This window comes from Megalobrama amblycephala, linkage group LG12 (assembly GCF_018812025.1).
Source record: "Megalobrama amblycephala isolate DHTTF-2021 linkage group LG12, ASM1881202v1, whole genome shotgun sequence".
In the NCBI taxonomy this organism is placed as follows: domain Eukaryota; kingdom Metazoa; phylum Chordata; class Actinopteri; order Cypriniformes; family Xenocyprididae; genus Megalobrama; species Megalobrama amblycephala.
Window position 1 is genome coordinate 9,058,708 of NC_063055.1, and position 20,844 is coordinate 9,079,551.

General features: G+C 35.1%; 1 protein-coding gene across 6 annotated transcripts in view; it reads left to right on the top strand.

Moving 5' to 3' along the window:
- The window catches only part of LOC125280636 (tyrosine-protein kinase JAK2-like), a 41,548-nt gene that overhangs the window by 1,152 nt on the left and 19,552 nt on the right, over nucleotides 1-20,844 (top strand). For 3 of the 6 annotated variants that reach the window (XR_007187671.1, XM_048211323.1, XM_048211324.1), the window contains 24 exons: nucleotides 136-201; nucleotides 387-438; nucleotides 605-672; nucleotides 1,598-1,752; nucleotides 1,848-1,988; nucleotides 2,157-2,286; nucleotides 2,396-2,484; nucleotides 2,557-2,669; nucleotides 3,854-3,924; nucleotides 4,013-4,099; nucleotides 4,187-4,389; nucleotides 4,504-4,598; nucleotides 4,703-4,788; nucleotides 8,125-8,218; nucleotides 12,701-12,910; nucleotides 13,247-13,364; nucleotides 15,653-15,770; nucleotides 15,996-16,141; nucleotides 16,267-16,567; nucleotides 18,080-18,202; nucleotides 18,457-18,614; nucleotides 18,709-18,883; nucleotides 19,564-19,744; nucleotides 20,030-20,154. Coding sequence is in view for 3 of the 6 variants with exons in the window: in XM_048211323.1 (XP_048067280.1) it covers nucleotides 136-201; nucleotides 387-438; nucleotides 605-672; nucleotides 1,598-1,752; nucleotides 1,848-1,988; nucleotides 2,157-2,286; nucleotides 2,396-2,484; nucleotides 2,557-2,669; nucleotides 3,854-3,924; nucleotides 4,013-4,099; nucleotides 4,187-4,389; nucleotides 4,504-4,598; nucleotides 4,703-4,788; nucleotides 8,125-8,218; nucleotides 12,701-12,910; nucleotides 13,247-13,364; nucleotides 15,653-15,770; nucleotides 15,996-16,141; nucleotides 16,267-16,567; nucleotides 18,080-18,202; nucleotides 18,457-18,614; nucleotides 18,709-18,883; nucleotides 19,564-19,744; nucleotides 20,030-20,154 (3,105 nt within the window). In the remaining 3 variants the exon portion in view is untranslated. Of the gene's footprint in view, nucleotides 1-135; nucleotides 202-386; nucleotides 439-604; nucleotides 673-1,597; nucleotides 1,753-1,847; nucleotides 1,989-2,156; nucleotides 2,287-2,395; nucleotides 2,485-2,556; nucleotides 2,670-3,853; nucleotides 3,925-4,012; nucleotides 4,100-4,186; nucleotides 4,390-4,503; nucleotides 4,599-4,702; nucleotides 4,789-8,124; nucleotides 8,219-9,616; nucleotides 9,703-12,700; nucleotides 12,911-13,246; nucleotides 13,365-15,652; nucleotides 15,771-15,995; nucleotides 16,142-16,266; nucleotides 16,568-18,079; nucleotides 18,203-18,456; nucleotides 18,615-18,708; nucleotides 18,884-19,563; nucleotides 19,745-20,029; nucleotides 20,155-20,844 lie in introns of those variants that run through there. The other 3 variants (XM_048211325.1, XR_007187673.1, XR_007187672.1) reach the window with 3 other exon arrangements.

Below are 20,844 nucleotides of genomic sequence, written 5' to 3' on the forward strand. Positions count from 1 at the left end.
ATGTAATATGCATTTTCCAAATAATAATTTTAATGCATTTCATTTTCTTAGTATGTTCCCCTAATAAGCTTTTATATACTTTTGGACCCCACTGTTTTTTCATGTGTGTGTATGTGAAATGTACTTGTGTGTCAGTATTTAGGAATGAGGTTTGGCAGAGGGATGCAGCTCTTGGGAAGTTTGCAGTTCATTGTAGCCACAGTAAGATATATTAATATAATCATAAAAATATATATATTTTAATACTATTAAAGCAGTACCATGAAATTAAAATGTGGAATGCTGAAGCTTATCTGTAAACTTTTAATTCCAATATTTAGTTAAATACTGTTAATACATAAAATATGTACTTAAATACTGCTGATATTGTTTTGTTCTTCCTGTAGCTTCTTTACACTGGAATAGTGATCTTTGCTCCTGCAGTCATCTTGAATCAGGGTAAGAGAAATAAACGGATTTCCTCTTTTTAGTCTCATTTTCTTGGCTTCATGCGTCTATTGTATGTCAGTCATTACAAAACCATCAGTGGATCCCTTATGACTGGTTAAAAGTTATGCTTAGTTTTGCCCTTTCTTATCAAACTTTTCTTCTTTTCTGAATCAAGCCACAGGCCTAAATATGTGGGCGTCTCTTTTCTCAACTGGACTCATCTGCACATTTTACACAACAGTGGTAGGCAGTGTTGTGAAATCTTGCCTGATCTGAATAATACAAATACTGGTGTCCAGTCTTTTCTTTATTGGTGCATTATTTTGACCCTTTTAAAGGGTTAGTTTACCTAAAAATGAAACTTCGGTCATTAATAACTCACCCTCATGTCGTTCCAAACCCATAAGACTTTCGTTAATCTTACAGGTCTTACAGGTTTAGAACGACATGAGTAATTAAAGGATTAGTTAACTTTCAAATTAAAATTTCCTGATAATTTACTCACCCCCATGTCATCCAAGATGTCCATGTCCTTCTCTCTTCAGTCGAAAAGAAATTAAGGTTTTTGAAGAAAACATTCCAGGATTTTTCTCCATATAGTGGACTTCAATGGGCACCAAACGGTTGAAGGTCAAAATTACAGTTTCAGTGCAGCTTCAAAACGTTCTACACGACCCTTATTCCTTGTCTGGGATCGCGTAGAACGCTTTGAAGCTGCACTGAAACTGTAATTTTGACCTTCAACCGTCTGGAGGCCATTGAAGTCCACTATATGGAGAAAAATCCTGGAATGTTTTCATCAAAATCCTTAATTTCTTTTCGACTGAAGAGAGAAGGACATGGACATCTTGGATGACATGGGGGTGAGTAAATTATCAGGAAATTTTCATTTGAAAGTGAACTAATCCTTTAATGACAGAATTTTAATTTTGGGGTGAAGTAAACCTTTAATGTGATCAAATATTTCTCAAAAATTGTGTGTATAGTCAAAAGTGATGTCCGAAGGGAATATTTGTTTTAAAGAGGTGAAGATATCAATTTTCCTAGGCTGGACATCACTTTTGGCCTCTATATGATTTTTGTGTATGCAATTGAATGATTAATTAGTAAAAGTTGCATGACTGTAAATTTTTGTTAGTGAACATAAAGTGTTTCTGTTTTCCTGCAGGGTGGTATAAAGGCTGTAATCTGGACAGATGTGTTTCAGATTGTAGTCATGCTCTCTGGGTTCATTGCGGTCTTCATTCAGGGCACCATATTGGCAGGAGGGCCTGCCAGAGTTTTGGAGATCGCTAACAATGGATCCCGCATCAATTTTAATGAGTATGAACAATAAATGTGTTTGAAATGTGTTAAATTCTCAAATTAATTAAATGTTTTAGTGTTCTTCTATTGCTGATTCTCTCCGTGTGTTACAGTTTTGCCTTAGACCCTCAGAGGCGGTACTCGTTCTGGAGTTTCACAGTGGGCGGCACAATGGTCTGGTTATCCATGTATGGAGCCAATCAGGCCCAAGTACAGCGTTACATATCATGCAGGACTGAGAAACAAGCCCAACTGTAAGAGAATAAATAAGTAAAATCGGTCTAAAATAACCTCTTCAGTGTACTAAATTTAGTTTTGTTTGGCATTAAATTTCTCCTAATAATGATTGTTGAGTGACTCACATATTTTCTGCTACTGCTCATTGAGATACAGATCCACTGAGTGTCACTCTTGTGCTGCAGGGCGCTGCTGGTTAATCAGGTGGGTCTGTGTCTGATTGTGAGCAGTGCAGCCACCTGTGGCATTGTGATGTTTGCTTTATACTCCAACTGTGACCCACTGAAGACTGGCAGAATATCTGCACCTGACCAAGTAAAGTAATACATGCATGAACAGAATTAACTGTACCTAATAATATATACTACTAATCACTATTAATTTTTAAACAAAACAATTGTTTTTTTCCTCTTTATTTTCACAGTACATGCCATACTTGGTTTTGGACATTTTCCAGAATCATCCAGGCTTCCCGGGTCTTTTTCTAGCCTGTGCCTACAGTGGAACTTTAAGGTGCTTGAAATCTTCAGTGAGGTGTTGTTTACTGATACAAATATAATAAACCACCTGCTTCTTTTTCCACAGTACTGTCTCCACCAGCATTAATGCCATGGCAGCTGTTACTATGGAGGATGTAATGAAGCCGTGGCTAATCACTGTTTCGCAGAGAAAACAGCTCTTGCTCTCCAAGTCATTATGTAGGGTCAAAAGCCTCTTCTTATTCTTTCCTGTTGTGCAAGTAAACATGGTCTAATAGATGAAACTTCCTCAAAAGTGCATGCAATTGTTTATTGACCATATAGACCATCAAACAAATCTTGCTTTTTATTTAATTACAGATAAAAATCTAATATGTATTTTTTTTAATTAGGGGGAAATATTTCATACATGCACACAGAGATACATACATATACACACTAATATATGTGTGTGTGTGTGTGTGGATCTCTGTATAATTATATATAATTATATAATGTTGGTATTTGTTTGCTGCATGTAATATATGCTATGTATTTATTTAAAATTATTATTGAATATAAAAATTATTATTTGAATATATTTATGTAATACACTATATATATATATATATATATATATATATATATATATATATATATATATATATATAATAAAATATTATATATTATAATATTAATACATATATATATATATATATATATATATATATATATATATATATATATATATGTGTGTGTGTGTGTGTGTGTGTGTTATTCATTATATTTATTTAATATATTATTGATATTTGTTTGCAGCCTTTAATATACTTATATGATGCAAAATAATATATTTATATTATAATGTTATTGTATTATAATGTTATGTTATATTTATATATATATATATATATATATATATATATATATATATATATATACATATATTAAAATATATTATATATTATAATATTAATACATAATATCACTTAATATATATATCGATTGCATTATATTTATTTGATGATATCTTTTTGATATTTGCAGCCTTTAATACACTTATATAATGCAATATAATATATTTATATTATAATGTTATTGTATTATAATGTTATGTTATATTTCTATAAATATAATATTTATATTTTTGTTATATTTTATAAATTTTCTATTATATTTTATTTTGAATTAATCTATAAAAATATAACATGTTAGTATTTGTTTGCTGCTTTTAATAGACGCTTATTTTAATAAAAAATATACTTAATTAATAATCTTAATTTAAGTGAATGTTAGATTTGTAATGCATTAAAATGACACCATTGGTGAGATGAAATATCTGATGATATCAACCTGATAATGTTAATAAATCTAACTACAGTGTCAACTAATGTCATTATTGTTTGTTTAAATATGTAAAACAGCTCTGTTGTACGGGCTTGGCTGCATTACAATGGCTGCGCTCTCCTCTCTGCTGGACTGGGGAGTCCTTCAGGTGTGAACTACTGTGATTTCAAGCAGGCTATATTTCAATCTACGTGTCTGTGCTCTAACCAGCTTTCTTTTAACTCTAACAACCTCAGGGTTCGTTCACAGTCATGGGTGTAGTGAACGGTCCACTGCTGGGAGCCTTTGTGCTGGGCATGTTTGTTCCAGCCACAAATAAACCTGTAAGACTCCATAAAAATCACTGTCATGTCCACCATATATTATTCTATCCCTCATTTAATAGCCATGTAATATTTCTCACACTATAGGGGGTGTTCTCAGGTGTGGCTGTGGGTTTCTGTCTGTCTCTATGGCTTGCTGTTGGAAGCACAATCTATCCTCCTACACCACAAATTATGGGTGTTTTACCCACTAGTGCTGATCGCTGTCTAGCAACTAACGCAACACTCAACAGCACCACGGCAGTCGCTAAATCATCTATCGTGGCATCATCAGTCCCCCAGGATTATGGGTAAGATTGTAGAAGTTGTATCACATTCTATATTGACCAAAATTGCATAGCACTGCGACTTGTGGAAATACAGCACAAGAGTTAAGTTTTCTTTTTCCAACTAAATTCATGCAGCTTTCAAAATATCTATTCAATATCCTACCTGTACTTCGGAGCCCTGTCAACTAGTGCAGTCATACTAGTAGGTGTGGTGGTTAGCTACATTACAGGTGAGAGAAACTCACTTACAGTACTGTTAACAGTAATTAAAACCAATGAAAATGTCTACAGATGTTACTTTATCTTCAAATGAATATGTGCTGAATTTCTGCAGGACCCACCAAGAAGGATTCTATCGGCCCTGGTTTATTACGGTGGAACTTGGAACAAAAGACCTGCAATGTGTCCTGTCATAACTTGGTAAGTTACATGGTAGTAGCAGTTCATTTACTTTCACTTACAGCTCAGTTCTTACCACATGAAATCCAGTGATATTTTAATATTATTGAAATAAAATCATAGTATTTATTAGGGCTGGGTAAAAATATAGATTTCTCCATTTTAATCGATTCTCATTTTTACAAACCGATGTCGATTCTTAAATCCCAAGAATCGATTAGTCTATCCTGTTTTCAGTTGATGAATGAACAGAACATTGTAGCGTGCCTCCCATACAATGAATCTCAACAATCTTTGTGCTTTGTTCCTTTTGATATGAAACGAAAGCTGTGTTCAAAATCGAATACTTCTCTACTATATAGTATGTGAAAAACCGTACTCCAACAAAGTATGTCCGAATTCATAGTATTCGAATAACAGTACGAAAAGTCCCCGGATGACCTACTACTTATGGTAAGATTATGGTGTGAACATTCAATGGACTCTTTGCTATCCCATGAGGCCACGGGAGAGGATTTATGAATGGAGGTGAAACGACGTAAAATGGTAGATGTACTGTAGTATGTCCGGATTACATTCATACTATTCTACCCCTATTCATACTGTATAGACCATACTTTTTTTAGTTCAAATTCAAATGTAGTATCTTCTCAGACAGTATGCGATTTCGGAATCAGATTTCAAATGATGTCCGTTTTATTATCAAATTAAAAAAATAAATACCTGTTTAATATGGTGTGACAGATCACTGTTGCACAGCTCAGTTTTAAGAGAAGTGGCAGAACGACACACGTGAACCAATCATCTCCTCCGCTTTAATACCAGTTACAGCGTGAAATAAGCATGAATGAACACCTGAAAGTATGTTAAAAGATACAGTACAACTTACCGAAATCCATATCATGTCACGTGTAGTCTCTCAACCCGACTTCAATAAAACAGCTTGTAAACAGGGTTGCCAGGTTTTCACAGGAAAACCCTCCCAATTGCTACTCAAAACTAGCCCAATTACGCTTCTGGAAAACCACAGACTTGGCAACACTGCTTGTAAACAATGTCACGTAACGTCACATTTACTTCAGGAAAACCATATTCAGTGACCATAAACTCGTTAGTCAGTTAGAAAAATTCACTCTAGAGAGTATTCTGATAAATATATGCACCATATTACATATTCATTATAATTTTAATGTTATTTAAAGGGTTAGTTCACCCAAAAATGACAATTCTGTCATTTATTACTTACCCTCATGCCGTTCCACACCCGTAAGACCTTCGTTAATCTTCGGAACACAAATTAAGATATTTTAGTTGAAATCCGATGGCTCCGTGAGGCCTTCATAGGGAGCAATGACATTTCCTCTCTCAAGATCCATAAAGGTACTAAAAACATATTTAAATCGGTTCATGTGAGTACAGAGGTTCAATATTAATATTATAAGGCAACGAGAATATTTTTGGAGCGCCAAAAAAACAAAATAATGACTTATATAGTGATGGACGATTTCAAAACACTGCTTCAGGAAGCATCGGAGTGTTATGAATCAGTGTATCGAATCATGATTCAGATCGCGTGTCAAACTGCCAACGGCTGAAATCACGTGACTTCGGTGCTCCGAACAGCAGATTCGATACACTGATTCATAACGCTCCGATGCTTCCTGAAGATTAACAAAGGTCTTACAGGTGTGGAACGGCATGAGGGTGAGTAATAAATGACAGAATTTTCATTTTTGGGTGAACTAACCCTTTAATGCATGTTTGGATAAATCAGTTATGACAGCTATGATTTAAATGTTTATATTTCAAAAAACAAATTGGAGTAGAAACATGATTATGTAATTCTAAAGTTAGTATTATAACATTATTTATTATTAAAGGTGCCCAAGAATGCTTTTTCACAAGATGTAATATAAGTCTAAGGTGTCCCCTGAATGTGTCTGTGAAGTTTCAGCTCAAAATACCCCATAGATTTTTTTTAATTATTTTTTTTAACTGCCTATTTTGGGGCATCATTAACAATGCACTGATTTACACTCGGCGCCGCCCCCTTAAATCGCGTGCTCCCTGCCACACGAGCTGTCGACTATATTACAGCGCATTTACATTTAAGTTCACACAGCTAATATAACCCTCAAATGGATCTTTACAAGATGTTCGTCATGCATGCTGTATGCATGCTTCGAATTATGTGAGTAAAGTATTTATTTGGATGTTAAAGTTTTATTCTGAGTGAATTTGAGGCTGTCCTCCTTGGCTAACGGCTAATGCTACACTGTTGGAGAGATTTATAAAGAATGAAGTTGTGTTTATGCATTATACAGACTGCAAGTGTTTAAAAAATGAAAATAGCGACGGCTCTTGTCTCCATGAATACAGTAAGAAACGATGGTAACTTTAACCTCATTTAACATTACATTAGCAACATGCTAACAAAACATTTAGAAAGACAATTTACAAATATCAGTAAAAATATCATGATATCATGGATCATGTCAGTTATTGTTGCTCCATCTGCCATTTTTCGCTGTTGTTCTTGCTTACCTAGTCTGATGATTCGGCTGTGTGCAGATCCAGACGTTAATACTGGCTGCCCTTGTGTAATCCCTTTCCTAATGTTGGGAACATGGGCTGGCATTATGCAAATATTGGGGGCGTTCACCCCGACTGTTACGTAACAGTCAGTGTTATGTTGAGATTCGCCTGTTCTTCGGAGGTCGTTTAAACAAATGAGATTTATATAAGAAGGAGGAAACAATGGGGTTTGAGACTCACTGTATGTCTTTTCCATGTACTGAACTGTTGTTATTTAACTATGCCGAGGTAAATTCAATTTTTGAATCTAGGGCACCTTTAAAAAAAAAAACATCCTTGAGTGTAATTTAAGTGTTTGTATATAAATAAATTAATTTTAACCCTCGGGATTATAATGTAGTAACTGACTCCCATGTATAGTTACAGCATTAGTTGAGGGATTGTTTTTCTTCGACAAAAGCTGCCATCTGATATATATCCAAAATAATCGACACTGAATTGAAATCATATCGAAAGCTTGTGAACAGAAATCTAATTGAATTGTGAAATTTGTATTAATACCCAGCCTTAGTATTTATTAATATTTTGAATGAGCTTTTATTTTTATATTTTTAGTTTTAGTAATTTTGTTATATGCTTTTGTCATTTTTATTATTATTTTAATATTTCTATTTAGCTTTTTTATTTCAGTTAGTTGCAACATTTCTACTTATTGAAGTGTTTCATCTTTTATTTCTGCTTTATTTCAGTTAACGCAAACAATTTTTAATAGTTTTAGTTAACAATACCAACACTGCTGAAATCATATTCTTGTCTTTGCAGAATGAAACTACGACACACAATCCCACCGAAATCCTTCTCAGTCCAAAAGAACTATTTGCCACTGCTGATAAACAAGTTGTTTTACTGAACAAAGGTGAAGTTTAGACAGGTTCAGCATCTGCATTGTAAAATCAAACAAAAAAATGTCAGGTTCAAACTAAATTTTCAAGAAATAATTCAGATTCATTCAAATTAAACAACTGTGGCTGTGCACAATGAAATGTTAAAAGACATACCTTTACTAGTTATCATCATGCAAGGTACATTCTGCACAGTCTCGCATATCAAATATGTCAAAGCCATTCTGATTCTGTTATCTTCCTTTTTGATTGGCAATACTGAATACCTGACCGTCACCACCTGATTCAAAGGATGATTCTTTGCTCTATATAACAATAGTGCTTTCTTTCATAGTACAAAATCATGCACAATACGTTTCTGTTCATCATCACACACCTGCATCGCACCTGTTTGTCAGTTCACTTTCATTCCTAGCCAAGTTTAGAAGAAAAGAGAGCATAAGCACACACACCAAAGTGATTTGAAATTTGTTTAATTAGCAGAATGCTTTTAATGGAGATATATCACGATGATCCAATAACTCTTTGAAAGTATGTATGATTATTAGCGTGAATTAATTAAGAGAATATGTAGCCCAAATTGTTACACAATATATAAAGATCCATTTTATTGACCATGCTACAATAGATTTTAACTACATACTACCTACAATATAAGAATTACTCATTTTATTTGTTTTTTGGCAGACAGGAATATTCTTTCTGTCTAAACGTATAAAACAAGGCTCTTTAACGGGATATTAATTCCTCAGCATTTCTAGTGCCATTACCTAGAAAAGACATCTAAATGTGCCCTAAAAAGCCCTAGAAGTCTCCAGAATCAGCTGTTTCAGTGTTTATGCATTGCATGATGTTGGCTGTATAATTCATGCATATTTTGAATGTATGTATCATTTGTTACCAGTATCTCAAGAGATGATGGAGTGCCCCTGTCACATTCACAATAAACTGAAATGTCAACACTACTATCAGGTGCACATATTTTCTGATTAAAATTGTTTAAATGAAAGTTTCATATGCCACTGGGTTGTATCAGGCCAAACGGAAGAAAACCTACTCAGTTTTTCTCTGCAGGCGGAAATAACAAACCCGCCGCACACTAGCAGAGAAAGAGGAAACCACAGTTTCAGTCTTCCCACGTAAAGAAAGCAACAACCCCATCAGCTCCAGCAAACACCCTCCCTCTCTTTCTCTCTCTCACTCCTATAAATACAATATTCTTGCACTTCATTATATGCATGGGTGGACCTGGTGTCAATTTTTGGCCTGGTCACGAAACAGAGATGTCACATGAGGCCGACCAGTAAAGAAAACACCAAGTGGTGTTGATCTTGCTAAAGCAGTCTGGAAATGAGGTGCTTTTGCGGTTTGTCTCTTGCCGGAAACGTGTCTCATTTGATCCCTCCCACCAGAGGCTCACAACAGCGAAGCCTGAGTTATATTTACGCAGCTCATCACATCAACATGAACAAATCATCAATGTTTCTTCTTAAATAAGGTAACGCCTTTTAGTTGTCTTAATTAGAATCGTGATATGAAAGAAAAAAACGTGTAACTTTACTATTTCAAAGAATATGCCAGTGGAAGTCACGTGACTACTAATGAAATATACATTTTGTGAGCGTGACGTTGTTTGTTTCATGTTTGCTTGTTTGTATTATTGTTATTGTGTTATTGGAATATGAATAGATGTGTTTTTTTTGGTAATGGGATGTTCCACTATAATATTTAACAGCCAATGACATTATCAAAACCAAACCAAACTTATGTAACCTGTCCTTAACTTAAAATCCTTAATGTGTATCAAATCGTTTACTGTTAGTGGCTTAATATTGAAAAGCTCTTGGAAAACACCCATGAATTTGTTTGTTACGGAAAGTACAGATGAGCTTACATGAGAACGATGAGCTCACTTCTGTCATGACCACCATGGTTCCAAGAACTGGTGTTAACAATAATCCACTGCTTCACATGTTAATGTCTCTTTCTTGTAACGTTTAATACTTACGGTAGGCCTCAAGTTCTCTTAAGATGGACTTTATTGTATTTATGTTTGGGGTCTTGAAGACCTAAATGATTTGTGTCTAAAATAATAATAATACTTGCAAAACTAGCCGTTCAAATTCACCTTTTAATATGTTCCTTTGGCTTAACTAAAGCTCATTTGAAAGATATTACTCAAATATGCTTTTCTAAAATGTAATGTTATCAAAAATAGCAACGTTGCTTCTGTTTGGGGTAAAAAAAAATTAAGAGCTGGGGCCTAATAGACCCCCAGCAAAAGTAACATGTAACATTTTTCATTTAGGACATGCAATGAAGTGGAAATTGTGTTTAAAATCAGACTTCATATAGCAAAAGGCAACCTTAAAGTGCCCCTATTATCCTTTACATGCATCCAAGGTCAAAAAACACTTTAATTTTCTCATAATATACATTGCACATCACCTCTTTTCTCAACGAGTCTGAAAACGCTTCGTTCAAAGATTCAGTCTCTCTAAACCCCTCCTTTCTGTGAGCCTACTCTTCTCTGATTGGTCAGTTGGCCTACTCTGCTCTGATTGGCCAGATGATTTTTGTATCAATTTGAGCGCAAGTCCTCATCCTTTTAAAGTGTATGAAAAGTGAAGCGTGGAAAACACAGACTGTCCTCCAAAAAACCCGACCCTCTAGGTCATTTTTCAAGCACCTATATTTACATTTTAAAGTCATGCGCCCTCTAGCTGGCGTAAAAATAATGACACTGTCGTCATGAAATGACGTATGACTGTCGTTACCAATCAAAATGCGTGTTCATTTAAAGGTCCCGTTCTTCGTGATCCCATGTTTCAAACTTTAGTTAGTGTGTTATGTTGCTGTTAGAGTATAAATAAAATCTGTAAAATTTTAAAGCTCAAAGTTCAATGCCAAGCGAGATATTTTATTTAACAGAAGTCGCCTACATCGAACGGCCAGTTTGGACTACATCCCTCTACTTCCTTCTTTAATGACGTCACTAAAACAGTTTTTTGACTAACCTCCGCCCACAGGAATACACAAAAAGGGGGCGTGGTCTTGTTACGCTCCCACGGAGAAGAGCAAGAGTTGCGTTTGTAGAGTGTGTTTGTCGCCATGTCGTCGAAACGCTGTTATTTTCATCCCGCAGTCCAATCACCTTTGTTTGGCCTTCCCAGGGACGCTGTACTTAGAGATCAATGGTTACAATTTATGTTTAACTCGGTTCCCGAAAATTATAATTGTGGTATCCTTACTGCAATAGTTAATGTTGGACTGCAGTGCACATAATGGCCACAAGAGGGGACTATGTTTATGTATATGGCTGTTTTCCGTATGAGGTACTCTTCTGAGTGAGTGCTAACGTTGTACGTTTTCTGTCGCTGCTTGTGGAGATTAAAGAGTTCAGTCTCTCGGGAATTATTGTCTTTTGTCTTCATTCGGCACGACACCACAATAATCCACATGTAAAACTATGTGCAGCACACGTTATGGTAAGAGGCGTGACCTTTCCGGGCAAGGAGCGCTAAGCTGCTGTCGAATCACAACACAGGAACCGCTGGCACAATCAGAACTCGTTATATATTTCTGAAGGAGGGACTTCATAGAACAAGGAAGTCGTCAGCCCGTTTTTATGACAGTGGAAACAGCGGTATACAGATAAGTAAATTATGTGAAAAATACTGTTTTTTACACGCGAAACATGAACACATGTTATATTGCACACTATAAACACAATCAAAGCTTCAAAAAAACACGAAAAACGGGACCTTTAAATGCAATGTGTGGACTTTTTACACCATTTGTCCTATTTCCATTTAGCAAAACTCATTTTTTATTAACGACTACACCCATCCCACCCCTAAACCTACCCTTGGTGATTTATAGTGCATATACACTTAATAAGGACCTGCGTTCCCTGGGATCGAACCCACGACCGCATGATCACATGATTGCATATTGTTATTGCAATGCTCTGCCAATTGAGGGAAAAGGGAACAATGCATTAAAATGAAAGTGTCCTGTTGTCAATAGGGGTGCAACTTTAGTAAACGCTCCTATGGGTCGTATTTCAGGGACCTATATGGTCGTATTGGTTGGAGAACATGTTGGGAAAACAGCATGTCAACAACACGAACCAAACTCTTCCAGGCCTCAACTACAACTACAGCGTTTGAGGGCGGGTCAAAGAAAATGTAGTTCGCGGGCAGCCAATCAAGACCATTATGCAAATGTGTTCAACTGTTACATAGATATGTAAAAGGAAGTGAGAATGGAATTGCTGACAACTCATTTCAGAAGTTCAGAATTGATTCTTTCTTTTAGGGGACAATAACTTTATTTGTCGTGCACTTTGATATTTTAATAGATCAAAGTGCATGACAAATAAATTTTAATAGCATCCTAGTTTGAGTTACATGCACTATTTTGGAAAGAAAGAACTGTCAATAAACACCTGCATCTGTTGAGAAAAAATATTCTAGTTATTTTCATCCAATCAGGAGATTGCTTTGGTGTGAAGACCATGAGTGAAGAGGAAGAGGTGCCCTTGATGAAGAGCGAAAGGGCCGGCAGTCAGAAGTCCAGCTGTGACTCTGCCATGCAGGTGCACCTGTACTACTGCCCCAGCTTAAATTCAGAGACCTCTTTCACCATCCCCACGGGGCACATCACAGCGGAAAGTGTGTGTTTGCTTGCTGCAAAAGCCAGCGGTGAGACACTAACATGTTTAAGATGATCACTAATGATGTCTGTTGCTTAAAGGTCAAAAGCTTCAGTTTTTAAGTGCATACTCAAGTATATGCTCTTTTCCCTTTTTTATTTGCTTCCCTATAACATCTACTTTTTTTTTTAAAGATGCTGCTGATAACCTTTATGTGGCCAAGATCTATCTTTTAGATATTTCAGTATGACTAAAGCATAAATTACACTTTAAGCAATATAGATCTGCTCATATATAGATTATGTGATCTTATAATTAAATACATTTAAAATAGATGTGCACCAACAATATTAAAATAACCTGAACTGAATATTTATATTTTTAGGAATTCTTCCTGTTTTCCACAACCTGTTTGCACTGGCATCAGAAGATCTTTCATGTTGGTATCCACCAACTCATGTGTTTAAGAGTGAGGAGACTATCAAAGTTTACTACAGAGTGAGGTATAAAAACTGCTGTAATAATCTTATTTTATTCATAAATAACTTACTCTTCCTGAATATTTGGGTGTTTATTTAACTAGCATATTCATGCCATTCATTTTCATTTAATTTGCAAATGCCTGTTATGTAAAGATTTTATTGTTTAACCTCCTCCCTGACCCAGATTTTAGTCTTAAAGTATACATTTTTCATAAAAAATACTATTATTTTTTTAAAACAATAAATGAAAGTTACAATCATAAATAAAAACAAAACTAAAATTTCAATATTTATGCTTTGAAAATGATTCATGTGGAAATGATTCACACCCTTATGTGGCATTTCCATCACAAACAAAAATGCTGGTTCTAATGAAGTTAGTGTACTTGGTTACCAAGAAGACAACAGTGTCAGTGAAGAGCATACTTTAAGACGTAATTCACACAAAAATGAAATGATATCATCATTTACTCACCCCCATTTCATTCCAAACCTGTAAGACTTTTGTTCATTTCTGAGATTTCTGTTCCTCCATTGACAGTCCACACATCTACCACTTTGATGCTTCAAAAAGTGAATTCCAAATTTTCTGAAGAGACTTGATTGCTTTATATGATGAACAGATTTAATTTAGGCTTTTATTTACATATAAATATTCATCAACTCACACATCAGTTGTGGTAAACGGAAGCTCAAGCATGTTCGCTTGACGTGCGAGAACCAATGAGGTTCAGTCTCATGTGTTTCGCAGCACGTTTGAGCTTCTGCAAGAACCAATGAGGTTTATTCTCGCGCGTCAAGCATGTACAGTTGAGCCTCTGTTTATGTTAACTGATCAATGTTTATATGTTAATAAAAGCCTAAATTAAATCTATTCATCATATAAAGCGATTGAGTCTCTTCAGAAAATTCATATGGATTAGTTTTACGATCTCTTTATGAACTTTTTGAAATGACAAAGTGGTAGTTGCGTAGAGTGTCAATGGAGGGACAGAAATCTCTCAGATTTCATTTAAAATATTGTCATTTGTATTTCGAAGATGAACGAGGTTTGGAACGGCATGAGGGCGAGTAATCGATGATGTTTTTTTAAAATTTTCGGGTGAACTATCCCTTTAAGATAAATATGACGCGTGTTAAGAAAAGTAAAAATCTAAGTAATGTGAAATGTATGATATATGATGCACAATAACAAAATATTTTTATCGTGCAAACATGCATCTTTCCCAAACATTTTGTCAAATGATGCGAAAAATATGAACTTGACTGGTAAGACAAAGGAGGTCAGAGTCATTTCCATCACCATCATTAAAAAAATAAAAAATAAAAAAATAACATGGAAATAACATGTAAATGTTCATTATTTACTTGCAGAAAGAATTACAAAAATTACAGAATTCTTCTGTGATGCACTGATATGCATTGTTGGCCATTGCTTGCAGTGTTGTTATTGTTAAAAGGTTAGTTCACCCAAAAATGAAAATTCTGTCATTTATTACTTACCTTCATGTCGTTCTACACCCGTAAGACCTTCGTTCATCTTCGGAACACAAATTAAGATATTGTTGATGAAATCCGAGAGGTTTTGTTTTATCCCCCATAGAAAGCAACGTAATTACCACATTCAAGGTCCAGAAAAGTAGTGAAGACATCGTTAAAATAGTCAACGTGACTGCAGTGGTTCAACCTTAATGTTATGAAGCGTCGAGAATACTTTTTGTGAGCAAAAACAAAACAAAAATAACGATTTTATTCATTAATTACGTCTCTCCTGTCATTCTCCTACGCTATATACGTTGTATAGTCAGTGCATATAGCTTATGTGTTCTACGTCAATATTGACCGACACTGTTCACATTACTTTTCTGAACCTTGAATGTGGTAATTATGTTGTTTTCTATGGGGAATAAAAAAAAACCTCTCAGATTTCATCAAAAATATCTTAATTTGTGTTCCGAAGATGAACGGATGTGGAATGACATGAGGGTGAGTAATTAATGACAGAAATTTAATTTTGGGTGAACTAACCCTTTAACAAAAACTATAACTATTAAAAATAACTGAAATAAAATATAAATATCAGATAAAAAAAAACTTAAATGTTAAAAGTTAAACTAAAATGACTAAAACTGACCAAAAAAAACAATAAAATTACTAAAACTTAAACTAAAACTAAAATGAAAAGGGAAAACATGTGAAGAATACTTAACACTGATTGCTAGTCGACAAATTAAACAGTGAGAAATTGAAAAGTGTTTTAAGAGATAAACTGTTTATGTGATTGTAAAGCTTTTCTCTCTGTGTTAAAGGTTTTTCTTCTCAAGCTGGTTCGGTCAAGGGTCCAGGGCATCGTACCGCTTTAGTCTCAGCAGAGGACGAATCTGTGCTGTGCTGGACTACTGCGTCATTGATTATCTATTTGCGCAGGTATATACAGTATAGCACAAAATAATCTGTCATTGCCTTCTCAAAAGGCAATTGAATGTTATTTTAAAAGCCATATGTGAAATGTACACTGAGTATTATGTGCCTCGATCCTAATGATGTATCGATATGACTCAAATAATTTTTAAAAAGCTGGTATAAAGCTGCTGACTCAACTGTTCAAGATCATTTCCCTTCCCCTCTGACTGTACTATCTTCCTGTTTCAGTCTCGCAGTGATTTTGTGTCTGGACGTGGCGGGATTTCTCCTGCTTTGAGTTTGCAGCAGGAATGTTTGGGTATGGCAGTAATAGATCTGTGGCGTATGGCCAGAGAGAGAAACAAGAGCCTTGCTGAGATCTGCAATACAACAAGGTATGTTACAACATGAGAAAGTCTCATATAAATTGATGGACAGAGCTATACAGAGATGCTGTGTCCATTTAACATACAATTTAAATGTTCAAGCTGCATTAACCACTGCAAAAACCTTATTCCAGCTACAAGTCCTGCCTCCCAGAGGCTCACAGACAAGATATACAGCGTATGAGTCGCCTAGCGCGGTATCAGATCCGCAAAACGCTGAAGCGCTTCCTAAAGAAGCTGGGCAAATGCTCAGCTGGAGAACGCAACCTGAAGCTCAAGTACCTGATGGAGCTGAATACGGTGGAGCCGGCTTATGGTTCAGAAAGCTTCACTCTGGCTCACTCTGGATGGTTAGAGCAGAGCGAGCAGCAAAGGATCAGAGCCGTTCAAGTGTCTGGAGAGGGAGGGATTCAGATACAGACCACAGAGAGCCAGGTAGGCTACTAATACAAAAGTTCAATAAACAAGAGATTAATTTTGAGTAACCTACATTTTAGAAACAATATCGTCAGTCGATTTTTCAACGAAACTGTTGAGTGAGTGAGTGAGTGAATGATTCAACGAGTCCACTTGTTTTGTTTTGTTCATAAATAAATCAGCCTGCGTCTCAATGTGCATATTATCCATCCTAAATGATGACATTATGTGACATTAAGGCTGTGTTCCACTCCGAATTTTTATGCCCTTCACTCGCTAACTTCCCTCCGTCCCGTGGACTTGTGGATGTGCGTTGTAGGCTGGAAAGTCCTCTGCGTAGCTCGCTAAATTTAAACCCCTTTTCTACTTATGAATTTGTTTTATGCACCATTCTATATGCTTATAAGTTGTTGGAGAAAATGTATCAAATAGATATATGAGCTGTCGGAGAAAAATAAAACTTCCCATATAAACTTCCCTCGTTCACATCACGAAGTGGAACGCACTTAAAAATGGCAGCAGGGATTACCCCGAGGGGAAGTGCTTAGGGAAATTCGCGAGTGCGTGTCTAAAATCGAAGTGAAACACAGCCTTAGTAATGTTCAATACTATTTAGTGCGGATAGGGTGGATAGTATGCACACTGGGGTGCAGGGCCAGTGTTTTGAACGAATCTGTTAAGTGAATGATTCAATGACTCGCCCATAAAGACATTCACTCATGAATGCAGTCACTTGTCGCCACCTACTGGAGTTAACCGGTTGTATAAATATAAATAATTACATAAATATTACATAAATATAAAAATAAAATTATATAAAGAAGCTCAATTAATTAAATAAGTGGGCTTGCTTATCTAAACTAACTTTTACGCTTTCAAAGTTCACAATCCACTTTTCAGTGAAGTACAAGAGACTGTTAAATCTTTATAAATCTAGATCTATAAAACTACATACACTGCTGTTTAAAAGTTTGGGGTCAGTACAATTTCTCTCTTTTTTCTTTTTTGAATTAATTTAATTTTATACTTTTTTTCAACATGGAAGCATTCAAATGATCAAAAGTGGCATTACAGACAATTATAATGTTAGAAAAGAAGATTTCTATTTCAAATACTTTAAACTTTCTATTAATCAAAGAAAACTGCAGCGCAACTGTTTTCAACATTGATAATAATAAGAAATGTTTCTTGAGCATCAAATCAGCATATTAGAATGATTTCTGAAGGATCATGTGACACTGAAGACTGGAGTAATGATGCTGAAAATTCAGCTTTGCCATCGCAGGAATAAATTACATTTCAAAATATATTCAAATAGAAAACAATTGTTTTAAATTGTAGTAATATTTCACAATATTACAACCATATTACTGTATTTCTGATCAAATAAATGCAACCGTGGTGAGCATAAGACACTTTTTTCAAAAACATAAAAAAATCTTACCAGCACTAAACGTTTATGTACAGCACATTAGACAGTCAGCATAATTTCTCTGTTATTTACTGAGCTCCCTCTGGTACCATTCACAGGAATGGCAGACGTTCTGTGATTTCCCCCAGATCACAGACATTAGTATTAAGCGTCTTTGTCAAGAGCAGATGCCCCTGGAAGGAAGGGTGGTCACCCTCACACGCCAGGACGACCAGTGCATGGTATTGGCATTGCATTCATTTATTAAATTCCTTTTTTTGAAGTATTAACACATAAACTTTAAAAAAGGGAAGTAAACTTCTGCACTGATGGTATCAGTGTCAGTGACGCGTATGCCATTTTGATTAACCAAGGTTTTATTACTTATGAAAGTATAATAAATTGGAACTTGTGATGCTTACAACGTTCTTTTTGTTGAATTCTACATTACATAGCAGTTTTAAATTGTATATTTCGTTTCTCTTTCCACCAATAGGAGGCTGAGTTTCACAACTTAACTGAGGCTCTTTCCTTTGTATCTCTGGTTGATGGCTATTTTAGACTGACTACAGATTCGACTCACTATTTCTGCGCAGAGGTGGCCCCGCCAAGCTTACTGGAGGACATACAGGATTACTGCCACGGCCCGATCACGTACTACACGATTTCATATATACCCATGTGGTAAAATTAGAAAGGAAATGAGTAATGACTAAATATTAAGAAGAATTTTGTTTTGTTTCTAAAGGTCAGAATTTGCAGTGCACAAGCTTAAGAAATCTGGAGCCAAAAATGGGATGTTCCTGTTACGGCACAGTCCTAAAGACTTTGACAAGTACTTCCTCACTGTTTGCATACAGGTACCAGATTTGCTGGACTCATACAAACATTATAAAGCACCAAGTTTTGAATTTCCACTAACAGTAAGTAACTAAAACAGCACATGACTCATAACTCCAAGCTTCAAATGTGAAGTGACCACATTATATGTATTATAATCTGTAATGTGAAGATATATTTTGTATTGCATGCATAGATCTAGGGGTCAGGAAATATTCTAAGTGGTCAGAATATACAATAATAATAGATTACACTTTATTTTACAGTGCTGTAGTTACATTGTAATTACACAAATAAGTACTGAGTACTATTAATTAACTATATGTACCTACTATAGAGTTACAGTTAGGGTTAGGGTTTGGTTTAGGGTTAATTACTGATTTGTATGCATAATTTACTGTTATTACTATAGTAACTATGTAACTATGGCACTGTAAAATAAGTGTTACCTAATAATATGTTTTTAAAAGAAAATGACGGTGTATGTTATATAGGCTAGGTTGTTGAAAGCATTACTGCATTAAAAAAAGCAAGCCTCAGCCAGATGAGAAAATGTATGGCAAAAGTAACAAAGCACATTACTTTCCATAAAAAGTAACTAAATAATGTAATTAGTTACTTTTAAAAAGTAACTTTCCCCAACACTGCTCCTTATTATTATTTTAATGTGAATTTTGAAACAACTTTTAGTTATACAGATTGGCTGCATTGTTAATGTCTAGACTCCAGTGTTATATTTCTTAACTTATGGATGTTCCAACAGACTCCTCTGGGGATGGATTACAAGGACTGCCTGATAGAGAAAAATGAGAAGTTCAGTCTGGCTGGGATCCACAAGTCATTCTGTAGTCTAAGACAGCTCACAGACTTCTATCAGCACAATGCGCTTCTCATGTCAGACATCCCTGTCACCCTGGGCAAGTGCTGCCCACCCAGACCAAAAGGTAGATCATTTCTGTTAATATTTGTGGTTTGTGTTTATCTTTTATAATAGTCAGAAAGCAGGAGTTCTTTAAAATGTAAATGGGATTTAATTTAAATATTATTTATTTAATTTTTTTTATTTTTATACTTATCATATTTAATCAAATAAATAATCTAAAAAAAAAAATTGGTAAAAATAATCAAATAACTTCACCAGATTATTGATATATATTATTATTATATATATTTAAAGTTTTTTTTTTTTTTTTTTTTTTTTATTGTGCTATTTCTTGTCTTCACTGCAGAACTTACCAACATGATCATTGTTCGTAACAGCAGTATGGTCGAGATGCCCACATCCCCCATGTTACAGAGACAAAAACCAAGCCACATGCAGTTCCACATGATTAAACACGAGGACCTCACCTGGGTACATTTATACTTATTTATAAAGGGTTTAAATATATTTTCATATTTTCGTTTTTCAAAGGCATCACCACTAGTTTGAAGACATAAAAATGTATTATTATAATTTTTTTTTTTAAAGTGCCCCTATTATGCTATATTAAAGGTTCATAATTTTGTTTTGGAGGTCTCCTAGCTTCACATGCATCCAAGGTCAAAAAACACTTTGATTTTCTCATAATATACTGTACTGTGCAAAAGTCTTCATAAATACATCAGTATTTTCACCCCCCAAAAAGGGTTTTAAGCCAGTTATTTATATCTTTTGCTGTCATGTGTCAGTAGGAAACCTCAGTTCACAATTCTAAACATTCATTTTGTCATTAATTGTAATAATTCAGTGAGATTTTCGTATGCACAAGGAGTCTGACAACAGCCGGTGCTCCACACTGAGATCTGATCTCACCATTATTGAATCCATCTGTGATTACATGAACAAACAGATGAAACTGAGACAAACTAAATCCAGGAGAACTGTGACTTGAAGAAACCGACCTGCAAAGATACAGTACTGTGTAAAGTTTTAGGCACTTGTGTAAAACATGCTGTAAAGTGAGGATGCTGTCATAAATAGATTTATCAGTTAACTTCTATTAACCAAATCAAATCAATATTTGGTGTGACCTTTTGCGTGTAAAACAGCTTTTGTCCAGGT